At 45.1% G+C, this 16,126-nt stretch overlaps 1 protein-coding gene across 5 annotated transcripts in view; it reads right to left on the bottom strand.

The window, feature by feature from the left end:
- Positions 1 to 16,126, bottom strand: part of CCDC60 (coiled-coil domain containing 60) — a 281,662-nt gene that overhangs the window by 222,386 nt on the left and 43,150 nt on the right. For all 5 annotated transcript variants that reach the window (XM_044930161.2, XM_044930162.2, XM_044930163.2 and 2 more), the window contains one exon: positions 1,444 to 1,596. In XM_044930161.2, coding sequence (XP_044786096.1) covers positions 1,444 to 1,563 — 120 coding nt within the window. In that variant the 5' untranslated portion in view covers positions 1,564 to 1,596. The remainder of the gene's footprint in view (positions 1 to 1,443; positions 1,597 to 16,126) is intronic.

Here is a 16,126-nt window from a genome sequence, read left to right as displayed (position 1 = left end):
TTCTGAGTTGAGGGGGGTCTGGTGTTATTAGCCACACCCTGCAGAGCTAGAGTTGGGAGGACCTGGGTGTTGAGAAGTGAATCCCAGGCCAACTGGCATCCTCTTGGCCCGAATAACAATCGCTGTTAAAATACTGTGCCGTGAAGAAGCTTGGGGGAGCTCCTGGGGTTACTGCTACTATAAAGGGTTTTTAAATAGGAAAGAGTCTCTATTTCCCAAAGGGCACATGGTGCAATGTCTGGAGACATTTTTGGTTGTCAGGACTGGGGCAAGAGTGGGCACTACCAGCATCTAGTGGGTGGAGGCCAGGGATGCTGCCCGACATCCCAGAAAGCACAGGACAGCCCACAGCAAACAGTTATCCAACCCACAACGTCAATAGCGTGGAGGATTAGAAATCAGACCTTTAATATGGAAGAAAGAATGGACTCACTGTGGTCAATCCCAGCTCTGCCCATCACTATCAGAAGACCTCAAGCAAGTCTGTTGACCGAGTCCCTTGGCCTCCTTGAGTCTCTGGGTCCCATCTGTCAGAGGGGATGAAAATACTTCCTTCTTAGTAATGACTAGAGGGAGCCCCTGGCACAGAGTGGGTACCCAGGAAACAATAACCATTTGGCTAATAGGGTCTGAAAGGTGCCAGTCAGCCCCAGTGAAAGCCCAAACTCAGCATTTATTCCAAGGGAAAGCCAAAGGGACTGTCGTGTTCTATTCCCTTCCTGGTACTGTTGCAACCTGTAGCTAGACTCTGATTTGTACGTTTAATGCTTTCCTGCCCCTTCTGCTGGTTTAAGGCACGCTCTGTGTTTCTGTTTGTTTGTTTGTAAATGGCAGCCCACTCCAGTATTCTTGCCTGGAGAATCACATGGACAGAGGAGCCTGGCGGACCACAGTCCGTGGGGTTGCAAAAAGTCAGACACGACTGATCGGTTCACACACACACACAACACCCAGCTGTGTCTGGCCAGATGGTATCTATTCAGCAATTGGAGCCAGATGACCTGAGTTGAAAGCCTGGCTTAGCCACTCTTCAGCTGTGTGATCTTAGGCAAGTTACTTAACCTTTCTGTGCCTAATTTTCCTCCTCTATAATGTAGAGATGTATCTATCACAAAGAGTTATGGAAATGGTTCAATAAGCTATCATATCTGTCTAGGGCCTGGCACCCAGTTAGTGCTTATAAAAATTTATTATTATTATTATTCCCATCATTTCTTTCTTGTTTTTAATTTAGTGAATGTCACTCTGGCACTGGATGCCAGCTCACAGGAGTAGACCTGCCTCTGCCTTTGGGGAGAGTTTGTTTCTGTGAATCATTTGGAGAAATAACTGAGTTTGCAGAGAAACTGGCAGCCCAGCTGAGCAGAAAAGTAGAAGCTGAAGTAATTTCTGGTGGGAGGTTCACAGGGCCCCTTGGGTCACCCAACTGCTTCTCTCTCTCACCTGGAAGAAATGAGAATTGATTGGAAGCTTGTCCCATCTGAAAAGGTCTGTCGGCAGCCAGAACTGGTACGTGTTGTCAAGGTTGCTTTTGGTGTTTGGTCCAGGGAGGAAGTGGTTCATGATGATTGGCTTTTCCAGGAAGTGAGACAGACTCTGTGGAGAGACAGAATGCGGTCCCAGACGCTGCTGGATTTGACTGCTCCCCTGAGGAGCAGGAAGAGAGAACAATCAAGGGGTGGATAGGGAAGGATAACGGAGGAGAGGAGACCTGGTGGGAACCAACGCTGCAGAACTATGGGGAGGCTGGGAATACGGGGCCAGAAATGTGGGAGGATCAGAGATGGAGGAGAGAGGTTTTGAGCTGAGAAGTCTGAGAGCAACAACAGCAGCAACAATAATACTGCTGTGAACTGAGTGCCTACTGTATGCCAGGCACGTTATACACCTGGGCTCATGATGACTTAAACCCCTGTTAAAGTTTAACCCCTGGATGCCAGGCCTCATTCATCTGTGGAAGATAAACCGGTCACACTTCTTGTATTCACTCATACATTCACTTATTCATTCAACAAACATTCACTGCACACCTAGGGTATGGCAGGCACTGTTCTAGGCACCGGGAATAGAGCAGAAAAGCAGACAGACCATCAGACCACACTCCCTGCCCTTGCGGAGCTGGCCTTCTCCCGGGTGAGAGTCGGCCAACAATGACAGGCATTAAAGGATGCAACTCAGGAACTGCCAAGCAGAAGAGACACTCAGGGCGAGGAGCATCTGTGCCCTCACCCTCCCAGCACCTCTGTGTGTTCTCTAGTCTGGAAGCTCTCAACCCCATCCTTTTGGGGTTTTTCTGGAGGCCTCATTACATGGGAATGACTTCAGGACTCACTGGCTGTTGGGGATTGATTCAACCTCCACCTCCTCTCTCCCCGGAGGTTGATGGGTGGGACTGAAAGTTTTTAACCCTCTAATTACAAGACTGGCTCTCCCAGCAACCAGCTCCCATTGGTAGGTGGGGTTCAAAAGTTGCCTCATTAACATAACAAAAGACACCTTTGTTGATTTCATCACTTGAATTCAGAGGAGAGAGAAGATTCAAATCTGGATAAGGCCACTCTGACCCCAAAAGAGTAGATAGAGCTCCTCAAACTGCCTGCTCCCTATATGTGTAAACACACACACACACATATTATCATTTTTATTCTGAACCATAGTACCACATGCGACAAGTGAACCATGTGTGTATTTTGGAGAAGTGTGTAATGGTAAAAGAGCAGCAAGTGCAAAGGCCCTGAGGCAGGAATGTGTCTGGTGTGTTGGGGAATAGAAAGGAAGCCAGTGTCCAGGAATACAGTGAGTAGAGGGGGCAGCAGTGGGAGGTGGGGGCAGAACAGGCTCATGTGTTGGATCATGTGACCCTCGTGGCATCATAAGGATTTTGGTTTTTAATCCGAGTGAGACTGTGACCTGTTGCAGAATCTCACATAGGGAAATCATTTCATCTGACTTAGGTTTTAACAATTCCTCTGGCTGCTGTGTTGAGAATAGCCTCTGGAAGGCAGGGCAGGAAGTGGAGGGACCAGTTAGGAGGCTACTGCCAGGATCTGGGTGGCAGATGATGGTGGCTCAGACTAGGTAGTAACCGTGGGGCTGCGGAGAAGGGCTGGACATATGGGGCCAGTGTTTGATGCAGGGGAAGTACTCCGTAAATGACCCTTACTGTTGCTGGTGGGCAAAGGAATCTGAGGACAGGAACAAACTGGAGAACTCTGCCCAATCACCCTTTGCCTGCAGCATCAGTTTTAGGGGAGAGAAGACCCTCAAATCTGGATAAGGGCACTCTGTCCCCAAAAGAGTAGATGGAGCTCCTCAAACTGCCTGCTCCCTAAAGCCCTGCCAGAGAGTTTCTCCAAATGCAGGAAACTAAAACCTTCCATGATGGCTAGAGACTTGGCAACCTCACTTTTCCAAACAAGGTCAAAACCTGCTCTTCAACTTCAATGCCTACAGGTGAAGTCTAATACCCCTAATACTTTTCTAGGTGATTAAATGGATCGTTTTTCTAAAGACAAAAAAGAAAAACTTGAAATTCATGATGGGGTTATGGAAGGGGTGGGTATGTTTTGATCACATAATGGAATATTTGAAATCCTGGGAAACTAGGGGAAAGGTCACCAACCAACTGTCCCCACCTACACACCCGCACCAGACTGGAGCTGCCTGCCAGTTTGGGTATCCTGATCTATTCTCTCTACAGGCTATAAACTCCCAGAGGGGGAACCACACCTTTGAAAACTTTCCCCCATAGGACCTTGAAAATATTAACAGTTAGAAGCTTTATGGAGAGATGGGCAGGTTCCTGTTAATACTGACAGCTAAGGTTTACTGAGTACTTGCCATATTCCAGGAACCATGTTAAGAGCTTAACCTCCATAAATCCTCAAAACATTTCAAAACCCAGGGACTTCCCTGGCAGTCCAGTGGTTAAGACTCAGAGCTGCCAATGCAGGGGGTGCAGGTTCAATCCCCGGTGAGGGAACTAACAACACAGTCTTCATTTTTACTCCTTCAATTTATTTTCTTCTCTAATATGCTTTTAAATGACTTCATAATATTGCATTCTAAAGATATGTCATTAGTTTATATAATTCCTTGTCATTGGACAATTAGATTTTCCAATGTTTTTTTCCCCTATGCTTTTATAAGTGTTGCAAAGAACACAGCTGTAGTTAAATCTTTATACACATAAGTGATTATCCCCTTATCATAAATGATTAGAAGGCTGATTGCTAGGTGAATAGGCATGTATATCTCTTAAATGTTTTGATAGTTATTGTTAAATTATACTCCAGGCAGGTTGCAAAAATTTACATTTCCATGAGTAGTGTATGAATGTGTCTGATCCAAGGAGTTTGGGGATTTGTCGGGGGGGTGTTTTGTGTTTTGCGTTTTGGTTTTTTGTTTGCTGGTTGTTATTGTTCGTTTATTTTTTATTTTTTTTATTTTTTTTAATTTTACATCAGTTTATTTATTGATAATTCATGAAATATAACAAGACTGCCAAATTTCACACATTCAGAGTAACCCAGTTAAATTTTTAAAAATGTCATTTTTTTTTAAAGACATGATATGCTTTCTGTGGGGTTGGTTGGTGAATTAAATTTTAAAGTTGATATGCTTCCCTGCAAAACACTTTTATTGAATCTACTAGGCCTTGGAGACTATCTCCGCTGTTTGGCATGGTATCTTGCTATACAACAGGCACACGATACATGTTGTTTGACATAACCAGAAGTCACAAGGAGTGACTACAGCATTATTTCTCTTGACCCAGCTTTAGGGGTCTTGTGTTCTTTGCAGCCACCACAGCTTCCTAACACACCTCATGGCATGCTCTTCTTTGGGAGAACCATTTCTAATTTCATCACGGAATGCAGAACCCCAGGGCAATAGATCCAAGTCAAGGACCCTCACATCTTTCAGCCCATGACCTCCCAAGAGTGGATCTGTCCTTCCCTCTCTCTGAAATCCATTCCTGAGTAGAGAAAGACAGAAGAAAATGAGACAGATGGAGAACTCATTAAAACAATCAATTATTTCAATGCATTTGGACATGACGAAAGTACACCAGGGCATGCGGGTTTTTAATAAGGCCCGCGCCGGGCGAGCAGCCTCAGGACTGACTGGCAGAGAACGAGGCAATGCTTTCCAGAAGGCACCTACTGTGATAATGTTACCTGCCGTTTACGCCATGGCAGAAAATAGACATGGAATCAGAGAACCTTAAATCTGAGATAATGGGTTTTTTAATTGTTTTCAAATTTTGGATGAGCGTTTTAATTGAAGTGGTTGGGAGGTTAATATAACATTTGTATTTGATTATCTGGCAAGGAGACGGGGAAATGAAAAGTGGGGGAAATTGAGATAGTCTTTTAAAGAAGAAAAAACTCTCCTAACACATATCATGATAAATTCCATTTCTGTACAGTCGCTTTCATTAGACATGGCAGAGACAAAATGATTTCTGTACGTAATTAGTGCCAAGATCAGAGAAATGCTAACAGCCTGAGGTTCTAAGTTAACCCTCTGCATGCTGAGGAGGGGAAATCTTCATTCTTTCAGTGAATTGTTATTAAGGGTTAGAGAGGCTCTAGCGTTTTTGGAGTGGCCACTGTTAACAGACACAAAGCCAGGCACTCTCTATATCTTTTGTCTCTCGAAAACTCAGATGTTTTATTATACTTTTTCCGCAAGTGAGGGAACTAAGGCTCAGAGAGGTTAAGTGAGTTGCTGAAGGTCCCCAGCTAGTGAGAGAAGGCTGGAACTCTGACCCAAACCCAGATGGCACTGTGGTCAGCGTAACGTCAGAGTAATGGAGCAGAGTTACATGTGCCTGGACACAAATCACCCACCACCACCGCCGCCGCCGCCCAAGAGCTCTGTGACACTGGGCTTATTTATCCAACCTCTTTGAGCCTCAATTTTATCTCCTATAAAATGGTAATAATAGTACCATCTGATTTTTTAAAAAATTCTCTTTTGGCCATGCCGCATAGCATATAGAATCTTAGTTCCCTCACCAGGGATTGAACCTGCACCCCCTGCATTGGCAGCTCTGAGTCTTAACCATTGGACTGCCAGGGAAGTCCCTGGGTTTTGAAATGTTTTGAGGATTTATGGAGGTTAAGCTCTTAACATGGTTCCTGGAATATGGCAAGTACTCAGTAAACCTTAGCTGTCAGTATTAACAGGAACCTGCCCATCTCTCCATAAAGCTTCTAACTGTTAATATTTTCAAGGTCCTATGGGGGAAAGTTTTCAAAGGTGTGGTTCCCCTTCTGGGAGTTTATAGCCTGTAGAGAGAATAGATCAGGATACCCAAACTGGCAGGCAGCTCCAGTCTGGTGCGGGTGTGTAGGTGGGGACAGTTGGTTGGTGACCTTTCCCCTAGTTTCCCAGGATTTCAAATATTCCATTATGTGATCAAAACATGCCCACCCCTTCCATACCCCCATGACACCAAATGGTACAATATGTTTTATGGAAAGAAAGCTATGACTATGACAGCATGGGGGGAAAAAGACTGGAAGGATATGTGTTCCTCTGAGAAAATGAGAGTTATTTCTATACTCGCTGAGCTTTTTCTGTTCCAAAATTTTTCTCCTGTGATAATACATTACTTTTTCTGTTCAGAAAACAACAGTTATTTCCAAAAAGAATATTCGTGAATTGGAGGAGGAAATGGAGTGGGAATATTTGGAAATTAAAGCAGGTTTAAGACTTTTGCTTTTAGCCTTGGGTTCCTATTACTCCCCTGTAGTAGTAAGATTTGGTGCAGTAATAGATGATACATATGTAGTAATAGATGGGGCTTCCCTCGTAGCTTAGAGGGTAAAGAATCTGCCTGCAATGCAGGACACCTAGGTTCTATCTGGGTTGGGAAGATCCCCTGGAGAAGGAAATGGCAACCCACTCCCATATTTTTGCCTGGGAAATGCCATGGACAGAGGAGCCTGCTGGGCTACAGTCCATTGGGTTGCAAACATTCAGACACAACTTAGCAACTAAACCACAACCACTGCATAGTAATATGTAATTAACAAGAATTACTACCATCCTTCACCATTCCCTAGCTTTTTATGCACACCAAGATAAGGTGCTCTGGCTCCATTTTTTCCTGGATCAGGCAAGCCATGTAACTAATAGTTACAATGCTTTTTTTAACAAATAATGGAACTCCAACAAAAACCTGGAGTTAGTTCAATAACTGAACAGTATTTAGCTGTTAGCAAGGATGGAGTAATATGAATGGGAATAATCTCCTGTCTGAAACAACCAAAAAATTGATGCAATATATGCCACAATGATTTCCGGGTATTGGAGCTCAGGAAACAAGGTCAGTGATCCCTGAGAGGCAAGAACAAGAAGTCAGCCCAGCATTCCTCCATGAGAGAATTTCCAGGGTGCAGTGTAGGGAGCAGCCTGGGAGGACCCCTGAAATGAGAAGCCATGGCTGAGAGTCTGGGGAACCCATGGTGGCTAAGTTCTCAGATCAGAAGAGTGCTCTCTAGAGAGAACTGGAGAAATGGTAGAGACCTGATAAGCCCATGCATGTGAGTCCCCAAGGTTGGGGACTCTTCTGCAAAGATTAGAGATAATGGAGGTGGGTATCCCAATGGCCCAAGACAGTGACTCTTCCCATTAACTAAGACAGATAACCTCATGGATCCCAAGGTGCTATAGAGAATGCAGAAGGGTCCTGCTTCATGGGTGAGGAATAGTTAGCTCCAGACTGAACAAGTTGTTTGTAAAAAATCTATAAAGCAGGATTCCCCCACACGGCTAACATAATGCTTAATAGTAACAGACTGGATTCTTCCCCCCAGTATCAGAAACAAGATGAGGATAGGACCAGAAACAGTGAACAACTATCACATTTTCTATTTCACAATATCCTACTGGTAAAATAAGTCTAGGTAGACTCTACACATAGACGATGATCAATACTGAAATCAGACTGATTATATTCTTTGCAGCTGAAGGTGGAGAAGCTCTATACAGGCAGCAAAAACAAGACTGGGAGCTGACTATGACTCAGATCATTAACTCCTTATTGCAAAATTCAGACTTAATTGAATTAAGTAGGGAAAGCCACTAGAGAATTCAGGTATGACTTTAATCAAATCCCTTATGATTAAACAGTGGAAGTGACAAATAGATTCAAGGGATTAGATCTAATAGAGTGTCTGAAGAACTATGGACAGAGGTTTGTGACATTGTACAGGAGGCAGTGATCAAAACCAACCCAAAGAAAAAGAAATGCAAAAAGGCAAAATGGTTGTCTGAGGAGGGTCTTACAGATGCTGAGAAAAGAAGAGAAGTAAAAGGCAAAGGAGAAAAGGAAAGATACACCTATTTGAATGCAGAGTTCCAAAGAACAGCAAGGAGAGATATAAAAGCCTTCCCGAGTGAACAATGCAAAGAAACAGAGGAAAACAACAAAATGGGAAAGACTAGAGATCTCTTCAAGTAAATTAGAGATACCAAGGGAACATTTCATGTAAAGATGGTCACAATAAAGGACAGAAATGGTATGGACCTAGCAGAAGCTGAAGGTATTAAGAAGAGGTGTCAAGAATACACAGAAAAACTATACAAAAGAGATCTTCATGACCCAGATAACCACGATGGTGTGATCACTCACCTAGAGACAGACATCTTGAAATGCAAAGTCAAGTGGGCCTTAGGAAGTATCACTATGAACAAAGCTAGTGGAGGTTGATGGAAATAGCTCCAGTTGAGCTATTTCAAATCCTAAAAGATGATGCTGTGATAATGCTGCACTCAATATGCCAGCAACTTTGGAAAACTCAGCAGTGGCCACAGGACTGGAAAAGGTCAGTTTTCAATCCAATTTCAAAGAAAGGCAATGGCAAAGAATGTTCAAACTATGCACAACTACACTAATTTCACATGCTAGCAAAGCAATGCTCAAAATTCTCCAAGCCAGAGTTCAACAGTACATGAACCAAGAACTTCCAGATGTACAAGCTGGATTTAGAAAAGGCAGAGGAACCAGAGATTAAATTGCCAACATCTGTTGGATCATAGAAAAAGAAAGAGTTCCAGAAAAACATCTACTTCTGCTTCACTGACTATTCTAAAGTCTTTGACTGTGTGGATCACAACAAACTGTGGAAAATTCTTAAAGAGATGGGATTACCAGACCACCTTACCTGCCTCCTGTGAAACCTGTATGCAGCTCAAGAAGCAACAGTTAGAACTGGACATGGAAAAACAGACTGGTTCCAAATCAGGAAGGGAGTATGTCAAGGCTGTATATTGTCACCCTGCTTATTTAACTTATGTGCAGAATATATCATGCGAAATGCCAGGCTGGATGCAGCACAAGCTGGAATCAAGTTTGCTGGGAGAAATATCAATAACCTCAGATATGCAGATGACACCATTCTTATGGCAGAAAGCGAAGAGGAATTAAAGAGCCTGTTGATGAAAGCCAAAGGGGAGAGTGAAAAAGTTGGCTTAAAACTCAACATTCAGAAAACTAAGATCATGGCATCTGATCCCATCTCTTCATGGCAAATAGATGGGGGAAACAATGGAAACAGTAACAGACTTTATTTTGGGGGCTCCAAAACCACTGCAGATGGTGACTACAGCCATGAAATTAAAAGATGCCTGCTCCTTGGAAGAAAAGCTATGACCAACCTAGACAGCATATTAAAAAGCAGAGACATTACTTTGCCAACAAAGGTCTGTCTAGTCAAAGTTATGGTTTTTCCAGTAGTCATGTATGGATGTGAGAGTTGGACCATAAAGAAGGCTGAATGCCAAAGAACTGATGCTTGTGAACTGTGGTGTTGGAGAAGACTCTTGAGAATCCCTCAGACTGCAAGGAGATTCAACCAATCAATCCTAAAGGAAATCAATCCTAAATATTCTTTGGAAGGACTGATGCTGAAGCTGAAGCTCCAATACTTTGGCCACCTGATGCAAAGAGCTGACTCATTAGGAAAGACCCTGATTCAGGGGAAAGATTGAAGGTGAGAGGAGAAGGGACAACAGAGAATGAAATGGTTGGATGGTATCACCAACTCAATGGACACGAGTTTGAGCAAGTTCCAGGAGATGGTGAAGGACAGGGAAGCCTGGTGTGCTGCAGTCCATGGGGTTGAAAAGAATCAGACATGATTGAGCAACTGAACAACAACAACAAAAAAGAAATAATGATATTTGGGGCTTCCCAGGTGGCTCAGTGGTTAAAAAAAATCCGCCTGCCAATGCAGGAGATTCAGGTTTGACCCCTAGGTCAGAAAGATGTCTTGGAGAAGAGTATGGCGATCTACTCCAGTATTCTTGCCTGGAAAATCCCATGGACAGAGGAGCCTGGCAAGCTACAGTCCATGGGGTCGGAAAGAGTCAGACACAACTTATCAACTAAACAACAAGAGCAAAGAAGTAACAGGTATCCATACTGGAAAGGAAGAAGGAAAACATCTTTATTTTCAATGTGAAGATTTATGTAGAAAATCCTATGGAATCCACAAAAGAGCTAATATATTTAATAAGTGAGTTTAGCACAGAGTTATTAAGAATTGCCTGGCCCAACTTATTACTACAAAAGGTGGAGAAACTGTTCCAGAAGAAAACAGAAGAGAATGCTCATGTGGCCCTGCTTTAAGCAAAGATTTCTTAGCTATGACACCAGGATTGCAATCTATATAAAGACAAATGGACCAATCAGACTTCATCAAAATTAAGATCTTCTGCTTTTAGTTAAAGCAGCCCCAACAGGCTAAGGACCACAGACTGAGTGGCTTATAAATCACAGACAGTTCTTACAGTTTTAGAGGCTGAGTCATCCAAGATGAAGATGCCAACAGATTTACTGTCTGTTGAGGACAACTTCTCTGGTTCATAGCCCATGACTTCTCACTGTATCCTCATAGGATGGAAGGGGTGGGGAGCTCTCTGGGGTCTTTTTCAAGGGCACTGATCCCACTTGTGAGGGCTCGGCTCTCATGACCCAATTATTCCTAATGGCCCCACCTCCAAATACCATCACCTTCGGAGCTGGAATTTCAACATATGAACCTCAGGGTGCCGGGGTAGGGGTGGGGGTGGGGTGGCGGCGGTGAAAACACCCAGAAGAACACAAGTTCTTCCTAGGAACATTTTTTTCTCTCTCATTTTATTACAGTGAAGTTTGCATGCTAAGTCGCTTCAGTCAGGTCTAACTCTGCAATGCTATGGACTAAAGCCCACCAGGCTCCTCTGTTCATAGGATTCTCCAGGCAAGGATACTGAAGTGGGTTGCCATGCCCTCCTTCAGGGGATCTTCCCAACCCAGGGATCGAAGCCATGTCTCTTACATCTTCTGTGCTGTCAGGCAGGTTCTTCACTGCTAGCGCCATCTGGGAAATGCACAATGAAGTTTAACACTATGGAAAAGCCATATCATCTTTGTGGGTTCAAAGGCACTCTTCAGAGAATGAAAAGAGTTGCCACAAATTTCCAGAGAAAACTGTAATTCAAAAAGATGCATGCACCTCAATGTTTGTTGCAGCACTGTTCTCAGTAACCAAGATATTCAGTTCAGTTCAGTTCAGTCGCTCAGTCGTGTCCGACTCTTTGTGACCCCATGAATCGCAGCACACCGGGCCTCCCTGTCCATCACCAACTCCCGGAGTTCACTCAGACTCACGTCCATTGAGTCAGTGATGCCATCCAGCCAACTAAGATATTAAAACAACCTAAATATTCATTAACAGATGAATGGATAAAGAAGATGTGGTACATATATACAATGGAGTAGTATTTAGCCATAAAAAAGAATGAAATAATGCCATTTGCAACAACATGGATGGACCTAGAAATGATCATACTAAGTAAGTCAGATGATATCACTTATATGTGGAATCTAAACTGTGAAACAAGTGAATTTATCTACAGAACAGAAACAGACTCACAGACAGAATAGATTTGTGGTTGCCAAAGGGGAGGAAGGTGAGGGATGGATGGATTGGGAGTTTGGGATTAGCAGAAGCAAACTACTGCATAGTGAATGGATAAACAAAGTTCTACTGCATAGCAAAGGAAACAATATTCAATTTCCTACGATAAACCATAACAGAAAAGAATATGAAAAAGAACATATTTATAGGTGTAAATCACTTTTCTATACAGTGGAAATTAACACAACATTGTGTGACACATCTGAAACAGAAGGTCCTGGAGCAACACCCACCATGTGCAGCAGACAGGACCTGGAGCAATCTTTACCACTCAGGGGAGAGGGATACTACCATTTATACGGGGAACTTAGATGACATCAGGTTGGCTCATCAGTTATCAGGGAAGCCAGCAACTGGGGCAGGTGAGAAGCCTGTAGGCAGTTATTGATTATGCCTATCACATGAATGGGGGCTTCCCTGGTGGCTCAGATGGTAAAGAATCTGCCAGCAATGCGGGAAACCTGGGTGCGATCCCTGGGTTGGGAAGATCCCCTGGAGGAGGGCATGGCAACCCATTCCAGTATTCTTTTCTGGAGAATCCCCATGGACAGAGGAGCCTGGCAGGCTCCATGGGGTCTCAAAGAGTTGGACAAGACTGAACGACTAAGCACAACAACCACAATCACATGAGTGGACCAGGGGCTGGATGAGCAGGGAGTGTACAGAGGTCAAGAGAACAGCCATCCTGAAAGGCCTGATCGCACACTCCACCCCACCTACCCTGCATGACCCTTACACTCTTGGTGCACCCCTCTTCCATGACAGCCCCGAGGTCAAGTGTACAAAGGCGCACTGCAACCAAACACCACAAGTGCGATACAAGCAACAGCAGCTAAGGAGCATCAAGACTAAGACACCTAGTAAACTAGGGGCAGTGATTTGCCTATAGGTGAGGAGACTTTGGAGCCAAGTGCTTATCGGGTCAATTTTTCATGACAATCCAGAGGATGATGACAACAGCATCTCGCTGCAGACCCAGCAATCAGGTTCATTTCATAGCGAGGCCACCAGTGTCTCCCCCCTGCAAGCAGGTTCTCTCCACTCAGACTCGGGAGGAAATATAAGATGCTTAACAGGCACACCACCGGGGAGATTATGACCATTAAGCAGAATATAAGCAGGAACAGCACTCAGATCATGCCAACCCCACCTGGGATTTTTGTCCTGGCCAGCAGTATCGTGTCACCTGTCTACCAGCAGTCTCCAGAGGTGGTGCCGAGTATTGGAGGGTTATAATATTATAAACTTTACTGGAGGTATAATATAATGGTGCCTTTCTCTAGTAGGGGACAAGATTAATTACCTAAGTAGTCTTCAGTGGGGCTGGGTAGACAACAGGTGAGATCTGTAAGTCCCTTTCTAATCTTATTCCCCACGAGTTGGCAAACCCAGCCACTGGGGACTTACCTGCCGGTCCCAGGTCATTTATAATGTGTCCCTCTGGGGGGAGATCCTGTAGGCAAAAGTGAGCTATTGTCTTGACTGATAGTTGACAACCTTTGGATCCTTTGGTGGTTAAGAGTTGAATTCAGATGGTATTGACTCGGGGTGAACATGGAATAGATGTTGGGTGGGACGACGCATGCCCTGAGATGTTCAGTTACAGTCTGCAGGGCTTGAATCAGCCTCCTGGCCCACAGGTTGAGGACGTGGGTTTCCTGCTTCAATCATTCAGTAGTCCGTTCATCTTTTCCATTAGCCTGGCAGCGGTGGGGTTGTAAGGCTGTGGAAATCCCAACGGATGTCATCTTTATCAGCCCACTCCTGGACTTTGTGGTCCTCAGCCAATGCTGACGTCCATGGCGGGTCTTTATTTCACACACAGCTGTTATAGGCTCCCAGTAGTGGTTTTTCTGCAGTGCTGGACAACCCAGGGTTGGCCTTCTGTAAGGTCTCACACCTGTTGTAACGCAGTGTAGATGGCAGGTAGCTATGGTCCCATCCCTCTACTTCATTGTTCTGCCCTCTCCTGTAGCCAGGAACATGGACTGGAACTGGGACCAGAAGCCCAAGGGTACTCTTATTATTCACATTCTGGGTAAATGGCCATGTCCAATCCAAAAGCCTGTCCCTGAGTTAATATCCTTAAAGCCTGTGTCTCTCATTGTGTAGGGGTGCTGGGCTGGGGGTAGACTGGTCTTTCCTGACCAGATAACACCCAATTATGTAATAGATGATTCAGTTTGTTGCGTTCTGTGTATATTCACCAGCCATCACCAGGCAGTCAGATGAGCCATGAGCATGCAGTTACTCCTAAATCAGAAAGAAACTCTGAGCTTACCAGGATATTCTCAATGTAATGGAAGAGAAAGACACCTCCCAGAGTGGTCAGCTGCCACAGGGCCCCATGCACGTGCTAGTGGACGGCCACCTCAGGGTCATCCCTGCAACTTTCCATTCCCTGTCCTTATTTCCAGACATCTCAGCGCTCGTGGGGGTTTCTTCGGCCTCCTGGCTGGCCAGTTGTTGGACTGCACCCCGCAGGCCTGCAAACCCAGCTTCAGGACCAAAGAGCCAGGTGGAGACAGTGACAGAGACATCAATACCCGTTAGATAGGGGATCTTACACACCCAGAATGAAGGGTCCTGGAATGACACCCCCTTCATGGATGTATGGCAGATGATAAGCAGGACGTGGAGACAACATACGCTATGTGGGGGAGGAGGCTACTATTTATAGGGGGAATTGGCCTCAGGTTGGCTTATCAGTTACCAGGGAAACCAGCAGCTGGGGCAGGGAGCGAGCATGTAGGCAGTTCCTGACCAAGTGCTGTAATGAAGAAGACTGGATAGATACATGAGTGGAGCGGGGGCTGGTCAAGCAGGGGATGTGTAGGGAGCAAGAGAACAGCCATCCTGAAAGGCCTGACCACCCAGAGGGCCACCCACATCAGGGAGGGCAATCTGCTGAACAGACTCCAGTGATTCAAAGGTGAACCTTGTCCGGAAACACCCTCGCAGACACACCTGGAATAACGTTTGGCAGGATATCTGGCCACCTGCATCCCAGTCAAGTTGCACATGAAAATAACCATCACACAGAATAATAATCCAAGGTTGTGTGACAGTGTTGGTGGCTGGAGTATAAGCTGTCCTCAAAGCTCTTGTTACACAGCCATGTTACTCCCCACGGATAGGGCAGCCAGCCTTATCTAGGCAGGGTGATGACGCCTGCCTGATCCATGTGGAGTTTCTGCATTCCTAAGGACACACTAGGTACCAGGTTCCATATTATTTTTATGTTATTATGTTAGCTGCTCAGTCGTGTCTGACTCTCTGCAACTCCATGGACTGTAGCCTGCTAGACTCCTCTGTCCATGGGATTCTCCAGGCAAGAATACTGGAGTGGGTTGCCATCCCCTTCTCCAAAGATATTTCTGATGCAGGGATCGAACCTGGGTCTCCTGCATTGCAGGCAGACTCTTTACCATCTGAGCCACCAGAGAAGCAACCAGGCTCCATGCATTTTACCTATATGCCCATGACTTTGGACTGTCCTGTTCTCCAGATGCATGGATATTTGTTGAGTGAATAAATCCCATTTGCCAGAAAGGATAACTCACTTATTAAGGGGTTCAAGCGTAGAATGGTCTGACTCCACAGTTACACCATCCTTCTTAAAAAGCCCTGTTCCAAACCCCTGCTTTCTGACTCCCCCTCTGCCCCCACTCAGAAACACGACTTTGCCCCTCCAGGGGCTGCGGAACTTAAAATCTCAGCTCCCCCAGGAGCACGCCTGGCAAAGACGCATCTTCCCCTTGCCAGACAGATTTCCCCAGTCCTCCACAGGTAGGGGAATAGATTCTGGGTGCAGGAACCCAAGCACACATCTTGCAGGTCAGCTGGCATTTCATCTAGACTTTCCTTCCCCAGTTTCTCCAGATGCGCAGGGGTTTGCTAGGTCTGCAATGCCAAGCGGTGGTGTTGTTAGGGGGGTTGTAATTTTCTTTTCTGCCTTTCTCTCTTTAAATCTCAGCAGCAGCTGCTTCCTTAGTTCATGGCAGCTTCCGAGTGTCTCAGACAGGCATCAATATTGACAGAAGAGGCCCCACAGCCCAGCAGGGGATGTAGTTTCAGAAGAGGAGCTGAGCAAGCTCATTAGGATGGCTTCTCAGCACCCTTTGGCAGCCCCAATTACTTGGTTCTGA

Source organism: Bubalus bubalis, chromosome 17 (assembly GCF_019923935.1).
Source record: "Bubalus bubalis isolate 160015118507 breed Murrah chromosome 17, NDDB_SH_1, whole genome shotgun sequence".
Classification (NCBI taxonomy): domain Eukaryota; kingdom Metazoa; phylum Chordata; class Mammalia; order Artiodactyla; family Bovidae; genus Bubalus; species Bubalus bubalis.
This window is presented reverse-complemented; position numbering and strand designations above follow the sequence as displayed.